General features: G+C 39.8%; 1 protein-coding gene across 26 annotated transcripts in view; it reads left to right on the top strand.

The window, feature by feature from the left end:
* DTNA (dystrobrevin alpha) overlaps nucleotides 1–23,420 on the top strand; it is a 338,390-nt gene that overhangs the window by 283,598 nt on the left and 31,372 nt on the right. For 14 of the 26 annotated variants that reach the window (XM_073898312.1, XM_073898313.1, XM_073898311.1 and 11 more), the window contains 5 exons: nucleotides 3,222–3,299; nucleotides 3,863–3,955; nucleotides 15,887–15,974; nucleotides 18,213–18,310; nucleotides 22,318–22,431. In XM_073898312.1, coding sequence (XP_073754413.1) covers nucleotides 3,222–3,299; nucleotides 3,863–3,955; nucleotides 15,887–15,974; nucleotides 18,213–18,310; nucleotides 22,318–22,431 — 471 coding nt within the window. Of the gene's footprint in view, nucleotides 1–3,221; nucleotides 3,300–3,862; nucleotides 3,956–10,867; nucleotides 11,786–15,886; nucleotides 15,975–18,212; nucleotides 18,311–22,317; nucleotides 22,432–23,420 lie in introns of those variants that run through there. The other 12 variants (XM_073898323.1, XM_073898328.1, XM_073898329.1 and 9 more) reach the window with 3 other exon arrangements.

The following is a 23,420-nucleotide window of genomic DNA, read 5'->3' as shown; positions in this document are numbered from 1 at the left end:
AAAGAAATATGTGTACACACAATTTTAGAGATGGTGACCCTGCTTTTCCTTGGGACTCAGATTAGAAAAGATTTCTCACACATGGTCAAGAGGATCCCCGGGTAGTTCCCAGCTTCAGAGGGTAAAAGGAAGAGTGCATTTTGATTTGAGAATAGGGCATGTGGAAGAAGGGGAGGCTTCTATTGCTGGAGTTATGTGCCAACCATTGTTGCATTCTGGAACACAGACTTTCCAGAAGCGTCACTTCTTGAGAAGAATGGAGGTGCCCATGTGTCTGATCCCAAAGCCCACAACAAATTGGAAATATGCCCCAACTTCTCTACACAAATGGCCAAGCCACCAAGTGAAAATTTAAACATCTAGTATATTCTATAAAGTATCGTGACGTATGTTGCTTTGAAGAAATGATAATGAACTACGTATCATTACTATCTTCACAACTGGGGAGAAAAGGTTTTCACTTTGTTTTCCTTCTTTGAGCTCCTGGGGAGTCACAAAAGAAAATCTAGTGAAGATACTTCACATGAAGTCTTTATAGACCCAAGTGTAAAGTGAAAACTGCCTCCCCTGTCAACTCTTTAAGTTCTTGATCCATTTCATTTTGATCCTCTCTTGTCTTCATCATGAACTTGGCTTCCTCTATACATGGTCATATATTTGGCTTCCCAGAAATAAATGATGAGGAGAAGAGTTTGAGACTAGTTCTAGGAAGTCCAGAAACTATGTGGACACTGAGTACCAAAAGTCAGACATGCTCTTGGCACTAGATACTAAGAGCTGTAGCAAAATGAAGTAAATAGTGTATTTCCACAAATTCATAGAAGCAGAGAGTGTAATTTCCATATTTTCCAAGAACTGGTTTTCCTAAGAATTCATGTGGGAGGCAGACGGAACATAAAAGAACTTAAATGATTTCTTCAAACCAACATTGGCATTTCATTCGTTGAAAATGACAACAAAATGAAAAGAGATGTGTACAGATAGAATGTCTGCTCCTCTTCCCTCTGAAGGAGGAAAGGATTTGGGAAGAAGAAGGAAGAAAAAAGAAGAGAAGAAGGAAGACAGGCAAATGGAGTAGGGGAAGGAAAGAGAGGGCCCAAAGAATTGGGAGAGAAAGAATAAGGCCACCAAAGGAGAATCTGGGCCTCTGTTCCCTTCCTGAAACCAGCAGGACTCCTCCTGTGGCCAAGATGCAAGACGCCTTCCTGGGACTTTACTGACACATCACTTTCCTTCTCTAAGACTTCTCAGGCATAATTGGTAGCAAACGCATCCTCCCAGTTGAGCCTCTTGTGTTTCTTTTCTCTGCTAGTTCTTTCTTTCTTCCTGCGCATTCAGCACCAGAGGTTGTACCTGCACAATTATTAAGCTTTTGATTTAAGGAATCAAATACCACCACAATTTTTGGAATTCAAGGGGCAAAATGCATAACAAGGCAAGGAAATACTTAAGTTTGGAGGGAAGAATCATTGAAATTTCACACCATGTTTTGAGTGGTTTTGCAGGAATCTGAAATCAGTTATATAGTAGGTACATCTATCTTGAGTTAAAAAGAAAAAAAAAGTTGGGGAGGGTGGTAATTGGGCAGCAGAGAGACTCTAATTACTGGATAATGAATACAGAGAGGTATGCTTCAGAAGACAAGGTTTGGAATGCTGTTTTGGTGCGATGATAGGAAAATACCAACTATGATGGCTTAAGGTTGCTATTTCGTCCTGATGGACAACTTCATCATCTTAGAAGGTGAAGATCAGTATGATGAAAAAACTCATTCTGTTCATCAAAAGTTAAATTCTCCTTGAACACTAATCATTTCATTGTTAAAGTCAATTACATTTATGTGCAGTTGTACTTTTTAAGTAATAGTTTCATTCCTGAAAAGCTAAGTGAGGTCATACATTCAACAAACACGAGTGCTACTCTCTACTAGACACTTTCTTTATACATCAAATTTGATTTTAAGTTTGCCAGAGACCTCACTGCTTAAGCATTATCTCATAGTATATAAAATTATAAAACAAGAATTCTAGTTACAATGTGCATAATTCTAAAGTGATATTGGTTTTCACATTGGTATTTTCTTTGTACTTCATGGTCTAAAACAGTGGTACTTTGTAGTAAATCCTTAAAACTTGTAGTTTAAGTTTTATTTAAAATTTTAGCTACTTTATAAGCCATCTTAACACATACATACCTTTAGAACTTGTTGAAAAGTTGGGAAAGTTTGTGGTAAAACCTCATAATTTCAACCCCAGAAATTAAAGATTTGGTCATCAAAGTCAGACAGTTAATTTTTGTGTTCTCCATGAAAAGGGCGGGAGGATAGTTTTTGGTCCACCAGTGTGAGAGGGCAAATTCTTAACCTACAAAAGAGTAGGCTCCCTTTCAGCACATTACATGTACAATTGTATTACTAAGGATCCATACCATATTTCTCAATGAAGCATGCTTAGTAGATCCTGGGTGACTTTCACGTGGCCACACTTTATTAATTATTATTTCTATTTCTATTTGTCATTTGATAAAACCACACTTTAAACTTTTTAAAACTATCATTTAAATTACTAAATGAGTGTTCCTCATAATGAACCTAAAATGGTAAGAATTTACTGTATTGATAGGCCTCTATTCACCAGTTATAGACACAGGGAATATGAATATATATATTTATAAGGCTCAAAGGTTTATTTCTCTGTTTCTCTGAAAGTTTTCTTTGCAGCTTCTCGGCATGGGTACGGTGACTTGTGCCTGGAGTAGGTAAAGCACTTCTAATATGACTGCAGTTTCTAGGTAATTTTCAAGTCTCTATTCAACTCAGACAGTTGGAAAATATAGGGAAGGCTGGAGAAGTATACTTTTTGAGTAGGATCTGAAGGTTGGCAGCACTTAGTGAACTATTGGGCCGTTTACATGATAGTCCATAATGAATGTTCAGTGAATTTTCATTTTGTCTGGGCATATGCAATCTATTTGTTAAGCAAATAGCGAGGTCAAATCGGGGATCATGGAAGCTTGTGTAATTACAATTATGGTTCTCAGGCCAGGTTTCTAGTCCTAGTTCAACTCTGTGGAAATCTGAAAACATCTGGAACCTTTCAAAATAACAAGAGAGCTGTCCAAATGGAGCTTGGATCTAGACTTGGGAGTTTCTGTAGCCAGTTCTATTCTTGAATGCATTGCTGTGTTTACGCTCTTCTTGGCTTTCCCATCTTATTAACTAGCTCTCCTCCCAAGGACAGTGAAGTAGAGCAGAACAAACTGCTGGCTAGGGCTGCTCCAGCTTTTCTGAAGGGCAAAGGGTAAGTTAAAGCCAGAGTGTACTGAATCCTGAATTAACTAAACTAAAAATGGAGATTTCTTGTGTCAAAAATGCTTTATGTTTGAAAGACCATCTTTGATTTAGTAGAAGCAGCTCTATTATAACCCCACTAACAGCACCATGTAGTTCTTTGGAGTAGACACATCTGTGTTATTCACTTTCTCTGATTTCCTTTTTTTTTTTTAAGTAACTAAACTTTAGATTTGATTTTCCAAAGGATGCTTACTCTTTGCTTGCAACCCAATCAATGTGTTTACTGTACAGATGAATTTCTTGGCTTTAGTGACTTGAAGAATGCAAATCTGTTTCCTTAAAAACTAATTTACCTAAATGGAAATCTTTATTTTTTTAAATTAGTGAAATGGAACTGTGTATTTCATTGCTTGGATTTTGCTTGGATTTTTTATAGAACATCACTTACATTTCCTCTACCTGCTTGGTTTTCTAAATGCCTTTTTTTATCATAAACTCACTCCTACTTACTCTGTTTCTTTCTCTTCGCCTCTCCTACCAACACCCTTTCTTCCTCCTGCCCTGTTTCAGGATACAATACAGCCTGAATGTGGCAGACAGGCTAGCTGATGAACATGTTCTCATCGGGTTGTATGTCAACAGGCTCCGGAACAACCCATCATGGTTAGTGCAGGTTTGGCTGCTTGACTGTCCTTAGGGAGGGTAACAGTCTGATCCCTTGACAAGAAGTCTCCACAAAGGGCAAGCGGATGCTACAGGTGTCACTAAGTCACTTTTGAACTGATTCAGTTAAGACGTCTTTCATGATGTTAGTTTGGATACTTCCCATTCATGTACCATAGAATTCATCACAGCTAAAGGAAAAACTTGTGTAAGTGGATACCATGCTAAATATTAGCCTTCAGTGGATGCAGGGCTCTGGGTCCCACCAGTCAGTTCCGTGTTACATGTGCCATGTCGAATTACCACACAATAGTGATGCAAGAATTTGTCTTATTCCAAGGTCATGGATGTCTTTGCTGATTTGGAGGACAGTGCTGTATTAATTTAAGATAGAAGTGAAAAGAGGAAAAGTGATGGGATGGGATCATACCATGGAAATCCTTTCCTTAATAGTAACAGCGGGAGAAATTATCTTTCACCTCTTCTCTGACTTACCAATATTTCTGGAGAGCCATCCTCTTAAAGCCTACTTTCAAGTCCCAGAATATGCAAAGCTTACTTCCAGATGTGTTAAATGTATGAATTCAGATAGCCCTGTGTATTTGGATAAAGGCATTCATAAAGTTTTTCTCTATTTTAATTGTGCCCTAGGAGATTCCTAGGTTGAAGTTACTTGGTTTTGATAATAAATGTACATTTGCAATTTGAATGAAAATAAGGGGACAGACTATGTATTTATCATATGTTTCAATCTAGTTTAGACTCCTGTGTTTACAAATGTGTTTAGCAAACCAGTTCCTTGGAAATATTTGAATTTTGCTTAATAACTCTAACTTTCTCTGAACTAAGGGCTGATGGATTTTTTTTTTGTCATTATAAATATTAAGTGAACCAATGGGTTAAATTGCCTTTAAAATAGCTGGCCTCCTTTCCTCTACTATTTCACAAAAAGCATCCCTGAAATATGTGATGGCCATTTCTCAGTCATCTCCTTCATCACTTGGTATTGTTAGCCACTTCTTTGTTTCTAGAACTCTCCTCCCTGGACTGCTTCCTGCTCCTGATGCCTAGAACTATTCTTACAAAATTAGTACATGAGATGATTTTAGGTGATACATTGATGAACGTTGATTAGTAGATACATATTTATCTTAATTTGTATTTTTTAAAAAATATAACCAGCACACTAGTTTCATTTTATACTACATCCTACACTTCACAAACATAAAAATAAGAAGCTCTCTTCAACTGACCTCACCTCTTTGTTCAAAGTTGCCAAACATAGATCCAACAGTTCCTCTTCTTTGTTACCTCTCAGCCTCTCAAAACTGCAAATGAGAAGAGTGATTGCTTTAATCTTATACCCAGTGAGTTTGGATCCCCAATGTTATATGGTAGCTGAAACAGCAGAGCTAAATACTGAATTACCAAAAAAAAAAAAAAAAAAGTATTGACATTCCTCAAAGAAGAGTAATCATGTCTGAAGGCAAAGCTGTGGTCTCGTACCGTGTCCTCTCCCCCGTAATTCTGAGCACACTCCAATTACTTCTCCCACTCTTCTTTGACCTTACGTAAATTTGTAACAAAGAAATATCCAAAGAGGAAAGCTCACAGTTTGTCACTACCAGCCGTTTTCCCTACTCAAGTGATTGATCATACTGACTTGATGGTCACTTAAGACAGTAAAACTGTCTTCACGGAGACACCTCACATCTACTTGATGAAAACGAGCGGTGGTACTTATTTCGAAAACAAAGCAGAACTTAAGACTGATCAACGAAACAGGCTCCTTGTTAAGAACTGCTGCCCTCCATATTTCTTTATGCTTTTTTCTGTTCTTAGAAATTTCCAACTTTTCTTTTGAATTTCTCATTTATCTTCTCTTTCCTTTGTATTGAATTAGATCCTAATAATTCCCACACCTGCCATGATTATGTAAGTGATGTAGTGATCTCTCACCTCTGTCATCTTAATAGCTAATAATGCTTCACCATCCTTCAACTCTGGTGAGATATGAAAGGGTAATAATCCTAAAAGCTACCATTTTTTAAAGCACAGGTCTCCTGCTAAACACTGTGTAAAAACTTTATTTACATAATTTCCCCTAGTCCTTAGAGTAAGCCCATAGAGTAAATGCATTCATCCCCATTTTCTAGATAAATAAAGGTATCAATTTACAGAGTTTACATGACTCTCCCACAGTCACATAGCTATGAAACAGTGGATCAGGAACTTTAACCATTATCTACTGGATCCCAAACTCCTAATCACTATGCTACCTTGCCTATTATAAAACCTACATAAACACGTGCCTTTCAGAAAGCTTTTCTGGACATTACTCCACACTGCATCTACCACATATCTGTTTCCTGAAATTGCAAATCCTACCACATTATTTTTATTTCATTTTAACGATATTTTGAGCTCATACTAGTAATAGGAACTGTGGTTGTTAATGTTACCATTTTTGTATTTAGTCTATGCATTGTGGTTTTCCGTTTTAATTACAGTCTTCAAAAGAGCAAAAATTTTGTCTTTAGTCTCCTGTATTTCCTCATGGCAGCCAGAATATGAATAATAAATTTTACATTTATGAAGTGCTTCAAAAATTACAGAGCCCTCTCTTATACATTATTTGCTCACCAAAACTCTATAAGTTTAGATATTATTAATTCCGTTTCACTGATAAGAAAATGGTAGCTCTGGCACATTAAGAGAGTTATCCAAGGTCACATGCTGGAAAGGGCTTGCACACAGGTCTTCTGACACTGGGTCCCATCTGTTTTCCACCCCATTCCTCATGCCTCCGGTATCTGTACCCTTCATGAGATGGTCTATAAACAGGAACTTAATAGCTGTTCTAAATTAAAAGATTTGTTTTTATAATTATTCATATTTGCTCCGGATTAACTCGTGTGGGAGACTTTTCCCCATATTAACTACTTAATACAATGGGAAACTGACTCATTTGTAAATAGTCTGCTAAATTAGAGAAACACTTCTGTGTCCTTTCTGGTTCTGATGTCAGAGAAGCCAAATAAATTCACTGTAGCTCAAGGGAGAATTCCTGCTGTCTTCCTACTACAGTGAAGTTTTAAAAGCCTTAATGGTTTTCAACCATCTTCTCCAATGGGGGAGAAAGTGTATTAAAATGTAATACAGTGAGGACTTTTTCTGCCTGTCCCTAAAGCTCAAGTGCTGGGCTTGCTAGTGGTTTATAGGGACCCATTGTGGCAGGCAGACTAAAAAGATGGGAAACCAGCCCCGAACTTCCAACTCTACCCATAATTATATCCTTGATACTTACCATATTCATAAGCTTCTGGCATATTACTCTCAGCTCTGAAAAGACCCCCTGTGTAAGGGAAGGAGGGAGTGCAGTTAAAGGCTACTGTCCATACTTCGATGTCATGATCAATTACTGTCACTTAGCTATTAGACCCCTGATCGCATATAAATAGGTTAAAATTTGTTTTGCTTATGTTTTTCTCAAGTACAGGAAATTATATATTTGATGCCATTTCTAGGTTTCATATATGAGGTCTAAATTTTTATTGGCTTGCCTGCTTAAAACCCTTTAATAGATCCCCACGGCACTTGGTTTACAACCCAGGCCCTTCGCCAGGCCTATAAGCCTGTGCACAGGCCAACCCTTGCCTAGTCCTGTCTCAGGCCCAGTCTCATGGACTTCTCCCACTCAATCCCAATACTTAGCAGCATCCACTTTAATCAGTGCCTAAAACTGCCTCAAGACCATGATACTAGTTCTTGCCTATGTCAAGAACATTCTTCCCACTTTACCCTTGCCCTGTCTGGCCACACACATGTACATTGGCTCCCTTTACACATATGTAAAGGCTGCTTCTCTGGCTTCCAAACTCAGATTAAAGGCATCTCCTCAAGTAGGTCTCCCATACTAGTCTCTATCATGGCATACTGTTTATTTCATTCTTACCATACCTGTAATCATTGGTTGGTCAGTTAGTTGGTTCATTAGTTCACCAGCTGCCTTCTCTGTAGAGCAGGGAGCTTCTCTAACTTGTTCATTACCATATCTCTGGCACCTAACACAGTGCCTGGCACACAGTAGGTACACAATAAATATCTGTTGATGTCACGGGGTATTGATGGTGCTATAGGTATAAAATTCCCTCTCACCCTAAACACAATTGTTAGTATTTCTTGGAAAATCTTTTTTACTAGTAAAATAAATATTTTTACTACTTTAAAAAAAATCACCTATTATAAATTAGCCCTTAGGTTGAACATTTAGTGTAGGAGTATAAAGTAGGTGAAAAAGTAAAGTATTAAGCTCTACATAGAGAGTGGTGGTAAACCTGGATAAAGACAAGCATCAGCAATTCACCGACATGGGGAAAGCAACTGATGGGGGTGGGGGGTAACTAAACTAAAAGTGATACTGGGAAATAACTTTTTTTTTAATTTTAATGTTCTCTGATCTCTTCACTTTGTATTAGTTTGCTAGGGCCGCTATAACAAAATACCACAGACTGTGCATCATAGACAACAGAAATTTATTTTCTCACCGTTCCGGAGACTGGAAGTCCAAGACTGAGGTGCCAGCAGGGCTGATTTCTCCTGACGTCTCTCTCCCTGGCCTGCAGATGGCCACTTCTTGCCTTGTTCTCACGTGGCCTTTCCTCTGTGCACAAACATCCCTAGTTCTCTTCCTCTTCTTATAAGGACACCAGTCATGTTGGCTTAGGGCCCCATTTTACTTTAATTACCTCTTCAAAAACCTTAACTCCAAATATAGTCACATTCTGGGGTACTAGGGCTTAGGCCTTCAACACATGAATTTTGGGAAAGACACAATTCAATCTATGACCCACTTCAACACTAAATCCACCAAATTGTATACCTTTAATATTTTTAATGTGTAGGCGAAAACTTGACCCTTTTCAGTAAAGGCTGATTTGGAAAATGTAAATGTATTGCAACCTGTTGAAAGAAAAAAAATTATTACCTACACTCACTGAAAGTGTCTCTTATTTATGAGTTTTCATTTGCTTGTTAACCCTGCTCCTTTTATTCTTTAAAATGTTTAGGAGTTTCAGTTATAAAACTAGACTTCTGGGGTGCCTGGTTGGCTCAGTCAGTTAAGCATCTGCCTTCAGCTCAGGTCATGATCAGGTCCTGGGATAGAGCCCTGCGCATCAGGCTCCCTGCTCAGTGGGGAGTCTGCTTCTCCCTCTCCCTTTGCCCCTCCCCCTGCTTGTGTGCTTGCTCTCTCGCTCTCTCTCAAATAAATAAATAAAATCTTCTTTAAAAATTTAAAACTAGACTTCTGAAAAAGCTATTTTCCTTAGGATTCTAGAAATATGAATGTCACATGACCAGTGCACATATCTGCATTGGCTGCATTGTACCCACAGAGGTTTACTCAGCATACTCAGATGAGGAATTGATTTTAAGATGAGTTCATTTCTCTGTGATAGATTCTAATACATTTTAAGTTTCCATGGAAAACAAGAGAGACACTACCAGTCTGATGAGGTTATTGGTGAAAATTAGCTAGTGTAGTACCAGACACATGGGAATAACACAATATTCGTTCCTCGCTTGATTTTGAATAGGATTAAAAGCATACAATAAATATTTTAAAATCTCATACTGTAAAACCTGTTCATTATAATATGGTAGAAAAAAAAATGATAGCTCATGGATGTTCACCAATATGGTTAAATGGATAAACTTCAGAGTATGCTTTCTCCAAATGTGCTAAAATAAAGAACTTAGTGTGGGGCCTGTTCTCATATGTTGCTTGATACAATGATATATTGTGTGAAAAGGATATTTGGTGTATTTGGTGACAAATTAACGGCAGTGTGCACCTTTGGAGAAAGAAGAGAAGGCTGTCACGTTAGCTGACTCTTCCCTTTAGGATATCGGAGATGTCAAGTCCACCTAGAGCTTCTGTAAAACCCTTCCCTGATTCAACTAACTGGGCTTTCTTCTTTTTGGTATACCCTAGAATACTAGCCAGTAACTAATCGTATGTTCTTGAGCAAAAGCTAATTTATAGATAAGGAGATGATGGTGCAAAAATGCTTACACCATTAGAGGTAAAGTAGGGGCGCCTAGGTGGTGCAGTCGGTTCAGCATCCAACTCTGGGTTCTGCTCAGGTCATGATCTCCAGGTGGTGAGATCGAACCCTGCATGGAGCTCTGTGCTCAGCACTGTGTCTGCTTCAGATTCTTTTCCACTCTGCTCCTCCCCCCGCTTCACTTGCTCTCTCTCATTCTCCCTCTCTCTAAAATAAATAAATAAAATATTTAGGGACAAAAAAAAGAGAGGTAAAAGTAAAAAGAATACTTCCATAGTCTCACTGTGTGCCCTGGCACTGCTCTAAACACTATATAATGATCCTCCTGACAGCAGGAGGTGTGTGATCACTGTATCCCCTGTATTAATGGGTGAGAGAAATGAAGCACAGAGAGGTTAAGTGATTTGTCCAAAGTCACACAGATAGTACCTAAGAGGGCTAAGCTGTGAATTCAAAAATGATCCAGTACCACCTCACACCCACCCTTAGATAACATTTCTACCTGTATTCATCCCTAAGAGTAAGCATTTCTTCTGAATGAGAGCTTACCTTTTTCAGATACCATCTGCTTTCCTAATCTTTAAAAGAACAACAATAAAATGTGAACCAAAGAGAATTTGCCATGATTGCAGGTGGGGAAGATCTGATGTAGATAAATATGAAGGAGTATAATGACATTTCTATAAACTTTAGCACCTAGAAAGAGCAGATAAGAAATCCACATGCAGCAATTGAGTGTGTCTTGATTTTCAGTCTGCCAAATGTGAATAACTCTGTTCGATTTTAGACAGCATGGCTAGTGTTAAAGTGCTGTGTTTTATCTGTTCCCTTCTGATTTTCTCAGTGCTGAGGATGCATGCAGAGCCAAGAAGGATATAGAAGATGTGGGCCAAAGTCCATGACACTGCAAGCCAAAGAGAGCTAACCTGTATTTGTTCTTTTGTCCCACTAACGCTCAGACATGTCCTGCTGTGTTCCAAGCACTGTGCTAAACATTCAAGATCTAATGGTGAAAAGATTGAACCATTCTTCCCCCAAAAAAGCTACAGTCTAATAAAGGAGAAAGACAGGTGAAAAGGCAATTAAAACGGGAAGGGTACCAGGTACCGGAAGGGCAGACAGTGCTGAGTGCCGAGGAGCAACAAACCCAAATTTAGAGGTCAGAGGCAAAGGTGGGAAATGGTCGCTAAAGCCAACAGCAGGATGAAGAGGAATGGGCCAAGTGGAAGTGGGTGGAGGAGGCAGAGAGATTGTTCAGAGCAGAGAGAAAATGTGGAACTTCTCCTTGAAGAACTCAACTGAGGAAGGATGCTAGAGTACCGGGAGGTAAAGGATGAAGCTAGATTATGCAGGACCTCCTAAGTCTTAGGTAGGAGTTTAAAAACTGAGAACCCATTGAAGGATTCTATGCATGTTACAGCCAAATTCATTTTTTAAAAGATCATTGACTACAGGATGCAAAATGAATTGGAAGGAAGAATAAGTCTAAAATAAGAGGAACCTATTGAGAGGGCTGTATGCTAATTCCACATAAGATGACAGTGGCCTGGAGCACATCAGTGACCCTTGGAATAGAAGGAAACAGAGAAATTTGTGTGTTTGAAGAAGGTAGAACGCATGGCCTTGGTGTTATAACATAGTGAGTAGGTAAAGTCAGGGTCTCGATAAAGGAGTTTGAAGGCATCCCTACAGAGATGCCATTATCATGGTCAATTTTATTACTATTACCCAGGAAGATTGCCATCTCATGATTTCCTGCCTTTTCCTTTCAAACCAGTCATTCAAGAGCCAACAGTTGAAGCTCTGAGAGTTAGTTCATTTCCCTCCCCATTCTTCAGTCCCATAAAATCACGTCCTGGGCCCCGGAATCACTTTGCTCCTTTCCACCCTGACTCTCTTCTGCTCACTGACTCTTGAAGGCCTGAACAAGGCTCCATTGCCGGAGCATTTTGCTCTCAACCTACTGCAAAAGGTAGGAAATAACCTGATAGAGTAATCCTCCGCTTCAGTGCAACTAGGAATGCCTTCCCAGGCAGTAATCCTACTCTTCGCTGCTTGCTAATAGAAGCGTGGTGCAGGAGGCCTAACGACCTTAAAAATAAACCTCTACTGATAAAATTCCTTTCACCCATTCAAACAAATGGAAAAATATTACGAGAAAACATGAAAGTATTTCTGCTGCCCTTTGGACCACATTATTATTTGGTTGACTGTCCCACCTGGGAAGTCAGAACAGGCTTACAGAGAAACCAAAGAAATGTGAACACATCCTAGGTTCCCAGAAATCTTTGCTAAATCACAATTTAGTAAGCCCGACCTCAGCCGAGGCCACTTGAGCTGCCTAGAATGCCATTTTGAAATCACTAGCAACACCCACTGGCCATGCATTGAAGGTAGAAAGTGGAGAGCTTTCAAAATAATAGATTTCCCTGCTCTGAAATGCAGCCTTCACAGCAGCCACCTTTTAATTCATCATGGTCTTGTAGCAAGATTACTGATTATAAAGTCTTGAAATGAATAGCCAGAGACGGAGAAACTGTTGGAATCGGTATTTCTTTGATGATTTAGGGATTATTGGCCATTCATTTTCAACTATTTGTAATTGAAGTCTTGAAATAATGGAATTTATCAGAGGCATGCCTCATTCACCCTTGGATAATGTGAACATACTGAAATGGCACATGTGGACTCATAAATCGTGTGCGTGCACAAAGGGGTAATGTATCACTCCACCCCTCATTCAGTCAGGGCTGGGGGAGGAAAGGCATGGAAGGATGAGTTATAGCTTACTAGACATGATCCCATAACTTCACATCTTACATCTCCAAGAGGCTTTTTTTTTTATGTACCTTTACATTATTTATACTTGCTGGTCATTCATGATAAAAGATACTTTTTATCAAGAGGTTTTTTTATCAAGTTTTTTTATTATTTATTTATCAAAACACTCACAGATGTTTTTGACAAAGTCACTCTCTGACAAATGGATCATTGCCCTGGGCTTAGAGCAATGGGCCCTGTTGTCTACACAAACTGGGCTGAATTAGACATATTATTTCTAATACCAGTGAGAAATGATAAACATATTAAAATCAAATTAAATTGTTTCTTTGCGGAGTAGTTTTAAGTTTAAAGTGAAAAGAGTGTAACTTTTTTTTTCTTATTAAAGCTGTAACAAGAAATTCATTTATTATTTTTAACCACTACAGAGGGCAGACATTGCATTCTAGAGACAAACTTCTGCTTTAAGGCATCAGTTCTCCAGAACTAACTCCTTTTGCTGTTACAGTTATTTTCTTACTCCAAGTCTTTTGTATGCTGACTGAAATCTCAATCTGTGGGGATTGGTACCACACATATGTGAGGATGGAAATCTAGAATTTTCTGTGTTAAGGAATGTTTATAAAATATCATATATGCTATATGAATATCAGTTAAACACTCATATTATTTCTTGCATATGGCTTGCATTTGGGGTTTATTTCATGTGTTTAGATTTTCCATTTTATTTTCAAGATCTTCTAGATCCTTGCCACTCAAGGTTTCCCTTAGACCAGCAGTATCAATGTATCTTGAAGCTTCTTTGGACTGCAGATTCTCAGGTTCTGCGCCCCCCAACCTACACTGTCACCCCCAACTACAGATGAGAAACTACATCTTTTACAAGATCCCTAGGTGATAAGTGCATACACTAAAGTTTAAGAAGCCCTACTCTGCATGGTTGTTGGATGGGAGATGACATTTTGAAGGAGACATGAATCAATGAATCTGAGCAGGTTACTTAAGAGGCAAAATTACAAGAATTAACTGACTTTTGAGCACTTAATGTGTTCTAGGCATCATACTAACTTGATGTGTTTTACATGCATTATCTCATGTGGGCAAAAGGGAAGAGAAGACTTTTACTGAGGATGGAAAAGTGACTTGGTAAATGTAGATATTCAGGAATATTCCAGGTAGTTATTGTAGCCCAGAGAAAAGAGCTAAATCTAGAGTGGAAGTATTCAGGATGGGAACAGGTATAGTTTACATACGTGAGGAGTATAGACTGGAGCAGAGATGATGGAGACAGGAATGTTTTCTGAATGACCAAAAAAAAAAAAAAAAAGTTACAGTAATGGATTCAGCCAGCCAGTGAAAAGCTATTTGGAAGTGACATAGCCAATATTCTGGAAACACATAATGATTTTCACTCATCTTCTCACTTTAGAACAAATGTTAAAAGACTATGTTGCATATTTACTTTATATTTTAATACACATATAAATAATACAAGTGTATATTACTCTATATAAATTCAATTCTTTGCAACGGACAATTCTTACAACCTTAATATTGGCATAGAAGTGTTTTACTTTCAGTGTATAATCATGAGTATTGAATTTTTTTCTTTAAGAAACAGGCTTAAGAATAACAGGTAGGAAATATAAATGGAGGAGAATATATTTAGGGATGAGAGAAACTAGTTTCTAATCTTGATTCTGACCCGATACTTACCGTAATAACTGATAAACCAAACTATAATCAACTAGTCTGTTAACAGGATTGATGTTACTGGTATGTTTCATGGAATTGTTTTAATGGCATGCAAAACTTTGTCTTGAGTGAAGAACGTTCTGAAAATTGGGAAATTTGCAATGCTTCTATTTGCTTTAGTTTTTTAAGGGCTCAGATCATTCTTATTCTAGTATGAACAATTTCTATAATTATATGAGACAATAAAAAATTCCCATTAATGTCATTAGAAGCCACTGCTATAATTCCATTTTTCTAGAAGTAAATATAAAATGGCAAGTTACCTGAGTAGTAATATTATAGATAACAATTTGTATTAGTTATCTGTTGCTACATGACAAATTATCCAATAACTTAGCGTCTTAAAGGAACAAACGTTTATTATCCCATAGGGGGTCAGGAATCCAGCTAGGTGCCTGTGGCTCAAGGATTTTCATGAGGTTGCCATTAAGCTGTTGGCTGGGGCTGCTATCTTATCTAAAGGCTCTACCTATGAGCTTTCATTCACAAGGTTATTATTGGCTAGCTTCAGTTCCTTATCACATGGGTCTTTCCACAGGCTGCCTTATAACATGGCAGCTAGCTTCCCAAGAGCAAGGAATCCAAATGAGCTCAAGAGAGAGAAACCATACTCAAGATGGAAACCATGGCCTTTTTTATAGCCTAATGTTGGAAGTGACTTTCCATTACTTCTGCTCTATTCTATTTATTAAAAGCTAGCCAGTAAGCCCAGCCCATACCAAAGGAAGAGGATTACACACAAATGTGAATACCAGGAGGTGGTGATCACTGCAGGCCAACCACAACTGTTGTGGTGCTGGTGTTGTTGTTGTTGTTGTTGTTGTTGTTGTTGTCACATAGGGTCCATGCTGGGCGTAGAACCCAATGTGGGGCTCTAACTCACAACTCTGAGTTCAAGACCTGAGCTGAGATCAAAGGTTGGACGCTTAACGGACTGAGCCACCCAGGCACCCCACAATTGGCGGGGCGGGGAGGGTTGTGTCTTGCTTCCATATTTTCTGATATTTAAATAAAAATGTTACAGGCAATAAAATTAAAGAGAAAATATTCTTTTATCAGATATGTTGATGAGAAAAGTCACTGTTCTTTGGAGTTTTCTTAGTAAGACATTGAATCAACTGAAGACAGGATTTATTAATGAAACTTCCTGGCCACATAGTAGATCATGTCATGAATCCAAGTCTGAGATCATTAACCTAACAGGGTTTTGTATAGCTTTCAAATTTTTGCACCAAAAAATTGAAATAGCAAACCCCCCTGGCAGTGATAGGAACACATCAATCTTTCTCATTGCCTAACAGTCTCCTTCTTGCTCTGTTCTCAATAGTATGCTTGAGAGTTCAAACAGGCTTGATGAAGAACACAGGCTGATCGCCAGGTACGCGGCAAGACTGGCAGCAGAGTCCAGTTCTTCGGTAAGTAGTTTGAGTGAGAGGCTGTCATTCATGTTCACTCTTACCCTGACGGTCAGTGCTGACGGCAGGGCTGAGGAGGTGTTACTGGATGGCCCGCAGGACCTACACACAAGCCTTCCACTGCTTCCATTTGTCCCTCTCCAGCTATGGTTCTGGTACCGCAGAAATCATAGCTCCAGATATGCGGTTACAACACTAACTGCACCAGCCCACCCCCTGATTTCTCTGGATAATTCCTGATCACTTAATAAAAAGAGCAAAGCGATGACTCAGATCTACAACTGGCTCAGATAAGTTTCTACTTTTATCAATATGTAATAGATAAGAGAAACAAAAAATTGCGTAATGAAATCAGAGGGAAAACCTGGATCACAAATCAAAGCTGCCATCTGCCAGACTTAACTACAGGAAGCCATTTAGGACATAAAACCTAGGACCTCAAATCTCTTCGTTAGCAACACAGATCATTTGTTTGTTCAAAGAAATGCTAATTAAAAAATCATAGAAAAACTTTATGAAAGCCAGACATTTTACCAAGCTTAACCTTTCCTACAGTCATGTATCTGGACATTAAAAAGCAGGCTGAGGTTTTCCATGTCTTTGCAGGCTTAGTTAATCAGTGCCAATTTTAAAAATTTGGCATTCTTTAGTGGAAAGATTAATTGTGATTTTTTTTAATTTGTTTAAAAACGAATTGAGGAATTTCTACAATGTACTGTAGAGCAAGGAAAGCAAGGGGCAGGGAACTATACATAATCTGACCCTGCTTTTATAAAGCAATGACAAATTAAACCTTCATTAAATAAATACACCTTAAATATATACATATATTGCATGTATATACATATGTAAATGTAATACGTATGTAAAAGTTGACTCTCATTTAGAAATCTGAAAATCAGTCCGTCCTTGTTATAAAAAATTCTCTTACAATTATAAGTAATGTTCATATTGTGTAAAAGAACTCATTTAATAAAATAGTACTTTGATTTTACAACAAAAAATACACATATAAATATACATATGTATATATGTATATACATATATAATCATATACCTTACTTTTATGTATATGTGTATTTGGTCAGGTTAATTTGTATATATATCTATATATATAATTTGTTAAGATTAATTTGTGTGTATGTGTGCATATATATGTGTATATATATGTAATACACACACACACACACGTATGTATATGTATGGCAAAAGTTATGACTGCATATACACCAGTTGCTAAAGCCAGCTGCATGACCAGGAATGATGGTGTGACATGAATGTGGAGGAAGGATATATATATCCATCAATGTAAAATTACCTAAATGAATAAAGAAATGCTCTAAGTATGTTGATCGAAAGAAAAGAAAATCCTAGTAACTATGACTTTAAAACTATGAAATTTTTAATCGTACATTACAGTGACTGAACAGTAATTCTAGAGAGGTGTCTCAACAAGGAAGTATTTTTTACACGCACCTGTATTGAGAGAACCATTGCAATGGGGACAGCACAGCAAGAACGAAATAGATCCCCAAAACTTCAAGTCAGAAAGCTCCAAAACAGGGGCTCCTGGGTAGCTCAGTCAGTTGGGCATCAGACTCTTGATTTTGGCTCGGATCATGATCTCAGGGTCGTGAGATTGAGCCCTGCATCAGGCTCCAGGCTCAGCAAGGAGTCTGCCTGAAGATTCTCTCTCCCTCTCCCTCTGCCCCTCCCTGTACTCTCTCTTTCTCAAATAAATAAATAACTCTTTAGAAAGGGGGGTGGCGCCTGGGTGGCGCAGTTGGTTAAACATCCAACTCTTGATTTCCACTCAGGTCATGATCTCAGGATCATGAGATCGACCCCCACATTGGGCTCTGTGCTCAGCACAGAGTCAGGCTTGGGATTCTCTCTCTCCCTCTCCCTCTGCCCCTCCCCCCCCCCCAAATAAACTCTTTTAAAAAAATAAAAGTAAAAAATGATTTAAAAAAAGAAAGCTACAAAACTATTTTTTCTGTGTTTTGTGTATTTGCCTGCCAAAGAATTCTGTTCTGCTTTTCATTGCAGAGGTGTCCTCCAGATTCATAGAGAAGTTGGTCCTTAGGAGATGAATGGCAATTTCATGTATTTGCTTTTCTTGCTTTGATAGAAATAATTTTTTCTTTCACGTCTGCCTATCTCACGATCCCAGTCTTCTTGAGCACACACAGTTTCCCTTCCCAATGTTCAATAGTCAACCACATGTTGGTTTTACAGCAGCCGACTCAGCAGCGGAGTGCTCCTGACATCTCCTTCACCATTGATGCAAACAAGCAGCAGAGGCAGCTGATCGCAGAGCTAGAAAACAAGAACAGGTAAGGCTTTTTAGACACGCTGGCTGTTTTGATCAGTCTATGCTCACTGAAAGCTTGTAGTTAACGCTTTAAAATATCCAGGTGTTTCAGCTGTGTGTCTCTTTAAAGGATGACATCTTTCATCGGTGATGTGGGCTTCTGAGAAGCGGGTCTTTAGATTTTAGATTTTCGAAAGCTTCATGAGATTATATATATATAGTTCTGAGATCTCAGTGCAATCAATGCTTTCCCTCTAGACAGCCTCATTTCCCTTGTATGGACATGCTTGCTTTCGTCAAGGAGCTGGCTCATGCAGAGACAAATGGAAGGCTCTCCAGGGAGGGTCCATATAAGGACCCTGGCCAAAAGAGGCATTTGGACTGACACCACGGGCCCCCAGTTGCTCAAGCCAAACACCTAGAGGCCCAGTCCATTGGCAGGCTTTTCTTTATTCAACACAGACTGATTTGCAGCTGACCATCACAACATATCCCAAACTGCCCACTCCATTTCCACCATTACCACCATCCCAACCCATCACCGTATAAAACACAAGTCATATCAGGTTATTTTCTGTTCAAAACCTTCTGATGGGTTTCTGTCACACTCTTACCATGGTCTGCAAGGTCTGACCGGGACTAATTCCTGCCTACCTTTCCAGCCTCAGCAAACCCCGCTCATTACCCTCCTCATTTCTTTCTTTATAGCCTCTGCACTCATTGCTCTGTCATTGTAGAGAGTTCTTCCTTATGGTCTCTGCATGGATGGGCCCTTCTCATTATTCAGGTCTCTGCTCACAAGACCGCCTAGCTAATGCCATGACCTCCTACACCAGGAACCACTCTCTATCACAGCTCCGTGTGTGTGTGTGTGTGTGTGTGTATGTGCAAGAGAGAGAGAAAGAGAGAGAGACATCACTATCGGAAACAATAGCATCTATGTGTTTGCTTCCTTGCGTATTGTCTGTCTTCCTTGACTGAAGTGGAAGTTCTTTGAGAACAGAGGCCATGCCACATGGCCCCTGGGTTCCAGAACCATGGTTAGAACGTTGTAGAAGCTCAGTAAATAGATACTGAGTGAGAAAATAATAAATAGTGGAATTAGATCTCAAACTCAATACTGAATAAGTCCAACATGGGAGCAACTTGTATGTTCTATATTTCTTAGAAGAGCACCAAAACATCTTACCCCTGAATCCCATTCTTAGACACTGATGTAACTTCTGAGATCAAACTGAATAGAGGACAAGGTTGGGATCATTGTTTCATGCCTGTAGAGTTTGACCTGAGAATTTGGAGATAAATGGTCAAAGTATTTTTTTTTAAAGTTGTATGGAGAGGGGCACCTGGGTGGCTCAGTTGGTTAAGCGTCTGCCTTCAGCTCAGGTCATGATCCCAAGGTCCTGGCATCAAGTCCCTCAGCAGGGAGCCCGCTTCTCCCTCTCCTGCTCCCCCTGCTTCTGCTCTCTCTCTCTCTCTCTGTCAAATAAATAAATAAAATCTTAAAAAAAAATAAAGTTCTGTGGACAAAAATTTAAAGGAAGATACAAACTTGGTTGGCACACTTCCATGTTCTTAGAAGGAAAGAAAGACTAAAGTGAAAACTCCCAAGCCCACAAATATCTTATCTTGGTTGTAATGTTCTCCTGCTCCCCCACCTCTCCAGAGCACTATTTTCCCTGCCAATCCTCTGCTTCTACTGAGCATGAGGAGAAATCAGAACTTCCCTTAAGGAAATACCCCAGGCAAGAATATCTGCCTCCATGTGGGATTTCAGGCAAGAAGCACCACGAATGTCCTCATGGCCCGAGCTGTCCTGTGCTACCACTCTTACTGCTTGTTTCCAAGATGTTTCTGGATATTGTACTCTCCGAATGCATGTTTTAGGACCAGAGAGAGAATAAAGAAATAGGAGTGAGAACACATGTCAGAAAGAGAAGTTCATCCGGTCCCTTAGTCCTTTCATGGCCCATAGAGTTCCCCACCCCATGCCTGAAGAGTATCTAGTCCATCCTGAACACTTTTCTCTAAACCAGTGGACTCATGCCCTCCAAAGACCCCAGAACCACATCCCAGAAACGTATCCAGGTCCGACTGCTGCACCATGGGAATTCACCCAGGGATCCCATGGTCTCCCAGGTGACAATTAACCCACTAATCAGATATCTGAGCTTCAGGAAAGGATAGAGTTCCTCACTTCACTTTGTGACTACCCTAGGTAGTGGACATTTCAGCAGTAATCTTAGAAGATAATGCTTCCTCATAGCACATTTGGAGGAGCCAGTTGGGATTGGTATTAGGAGTAGCAGGACTCTTTATATTGTGATGCAGAAGTCAGAGCCTGCATAGGCTAGACCTGTCAGAGCAAGTACCAAAGACAGAGGGAGTCGGATATATACAAGCTTTGGAGCCAAGCAGCCTGAGTTCAGATCACCTCTGCTACCTATTTGTTATTGAACTTGGGTGAGTCATTTAATTGGCCTGTGCTTTGATTTCCTTATTCATGAAACAGATAATAGCAATACCCACATATAAAATAATTTGTATGAGGATTAAATAAAATAAGATGAAAGAAGAGAGCATTGTTCCTGGGTAGAGACAAAGTACTCAATGTTCTTTACATATCTTACCGTTATTTTCCTTATCAGAGCTGCTTCTCTCTTTTTCTTCCTTAGGCTAAATGCTGCGTCATGGTTCTGTCCTTGGAACCAACAAGGAGAGCTAGTGGGAGTCGTATAATATCAGGATGATAGCCCTGAAGGAGATCTTTGAAATCCCAGCTTACTGATTTTCAGGCTGAGCTCTGTGGGACCAGGGGGGTCTCTGTCAAGGTGCCTGAAGAGCGGGGAGGAAGGGCTTGCAGCTCAGGACCCACCCTTTCTTTCACCAGAGCAGCGCCCTTTTAACCATTTGATGTATTGAATTCCCAGAAAAAATTTCTCTTAAAGAAAGTTTTCCAACATGGAACACCAAGGGGGACAGAAAAAGGTGGGAAACCACTGAATTTTAGTTCAGTCTTCTCACTGTACCTGCTAGAGGTGTAGTGACTGATAATTAGCTCCTTAACTCTGGTGTGTTTATGAAGCAGGCAGTTGTAAATCAGCCTTTCAGATGGAAAGCCATCCCCTTGCTCACCAAGTTCACCTTCCATTCCTTGGTGTTTTGTTCTTATTGTCTGTCTCTTGTGCATTTTGCTGGATGGGAGACTGAACCCTCCCCCAAGAATACGTGACTTGTAACCTTGCTTAATGGCTTCTAACTCACTTAGGGATAATTTGCCTTGCACAGGTCACCTATCCTTTATGGCTGGCCTAATGTTCACCTCAGTGTGGGGCAGCCCAGGCTCCAACATCAATAATAGACTGACACATCTCACCCCGGACAGAGGTCACGCCAATAGCACTCTTATGTCACACACTCAATTACAGTGAATCCTTTTAAAAGCACTTTCCTTCAAAGGCTACCCTCATCGAGATCCATTGTTAAGGCCGAAAATGTTAAAAAAAGGAAAAAGAATTTTGCCTAACGGGGACCTTCTCAAATAAATCCAGTGAGAGGAATCTCATTCCTGCTGAGAGAATGGGGTTATTTAGTTTTGTGAAATGAACACCATTTATCCTTATTTTCCCTCCAAGCACCTCTAACTTGGTAGCTGCAAGTACTTTTCATGGTGTCACACTGTGATCATCAATAATCAGAAGATACATTTTTTGCTCGGAAGCAGTGCACTTTTCAAAGTTGAACACATTACCACAGCATTATATCACTTAATAGAGAGATCATTAGGTCCTGGCGAGCCCTCTCAGCTTGAAGGCTCCAGTAACACGCGCAGAGTCTGGATGTGCTTGAGCTGAGATGAGCCTTCCCTTCCCAATCAGTGCCCAGCTCCCCACAGCCAATAGCTCCTAAACAGCGTTGGTGCGCATGCTCCTGCTCCCGAAGACGGGATGACCCCGCCCAGATGTGAGTATCCGGGATCCCCTGGAAGGTGACTGATCCTAGTTTCTTACCTTCTTCCTCTCTCCCAAGAGAAATCTTACAGGAGATCCAGAGGCTGCGGCTAGAGCATGAACAAGCCTCTCAGCCCACCCCAGAGAAGGCGCAGCAAAACCCCACTCTGCTGGCCGAGCTCCGGCTCCTCAGGTAAGAGAGGGAGCCCCAGGCCTCTTGGGGCGTGCAAGTGACGGGGATCTTCAAAAAGTCCAACAGCGTCTAACCAGGAAACAGTCCTCAGCCACCCGAGCTGCTGACATACATATGTGTGCTTTTTCTTTTTTAATAGCACATCCCTAATTTCTGGTATTTGGGGGGTTTCAAGGATGCTGTTTATATTTTATTCTTTCATTTGACACGGAGAAGGGGAAACAGTGCTCTTTAGAAACAAAATCTCTCACTGGAAAAAAAAAAAAGGTGAATTCAACTCTTTCTTGTTATTTGCACTGCCGACAACGTGTTTATGATACAAGTGATCAACAAAACAAACACATGAACAGCTAAATAAACATCACAGGTTTGTACACTTAAAAATTTACCTATAAGCCATAAAAAGGAGTCTGATTTTCTCTGAATCGTGGTAATAGCTTTACATGCTTAAAGAACAGACCTCATACCTTCTTGCTCTGCAAATAAATTAAAACACCTGGTATTGTCTAGTCTGGCACCAGAAAACATCTGAGATGGAAAGGACCCTAGAAGGTCATCTGGTCCCACCCCTGAATTTCAGTGCACTTCTCAGAGTCAGAATGGTGGAGAGCAGCCGAGGACCTCAGCGCCTCCCACTGTGCCCAGGTGCGAAAGGGTGGGTGCCGAGGGCTGCCCCCCAGGCCGGCTTAGCTCCATGCCTTGACTATGGCACATACTCAAACCTGTTTGTATAGCAAACAACACAAGCATAAAATCAAAGCCATTGCCTCATAGAAATGTCATATTTCAAGAGGCACTTGGACTTAGCAAGCATGACATCCCTTCCATCTTCCAGTTTGGGTGTATGCAAAATTCTGAGGCATACTTTTTATAGGAAGTACAGATGCCTCTTCTCAGAAACCCTTGTCAGAATTAGAGTGCTGTTGACTTCTTCCATACAGAACAACTACATTAAGCAGGTTCTGTATGGCTGTGTGTGGATTTTACCA

This window comes from Callorhinus ursinus, unplaced genomic scaffold, assembly GCF_003265705.2.
Source record: "Callorhinus ursinus isolate GAN/ISIS: 27379988/994484 unplaced genomic scaffold, GSC_fseal_2.0 scaffold11, whole genome shotgun sequence".
NCBI lineage: Eukaryota > Metazoa > Chordata > Mammalia > Carnivora > Otariidae > Callorhinus > Callorhinus ursinus.
The sequence above is the reverse complement of the archived record's forward strand: the minus strand, read 5'-3'. Positions and strand labels throughout refer to the sequence as shown.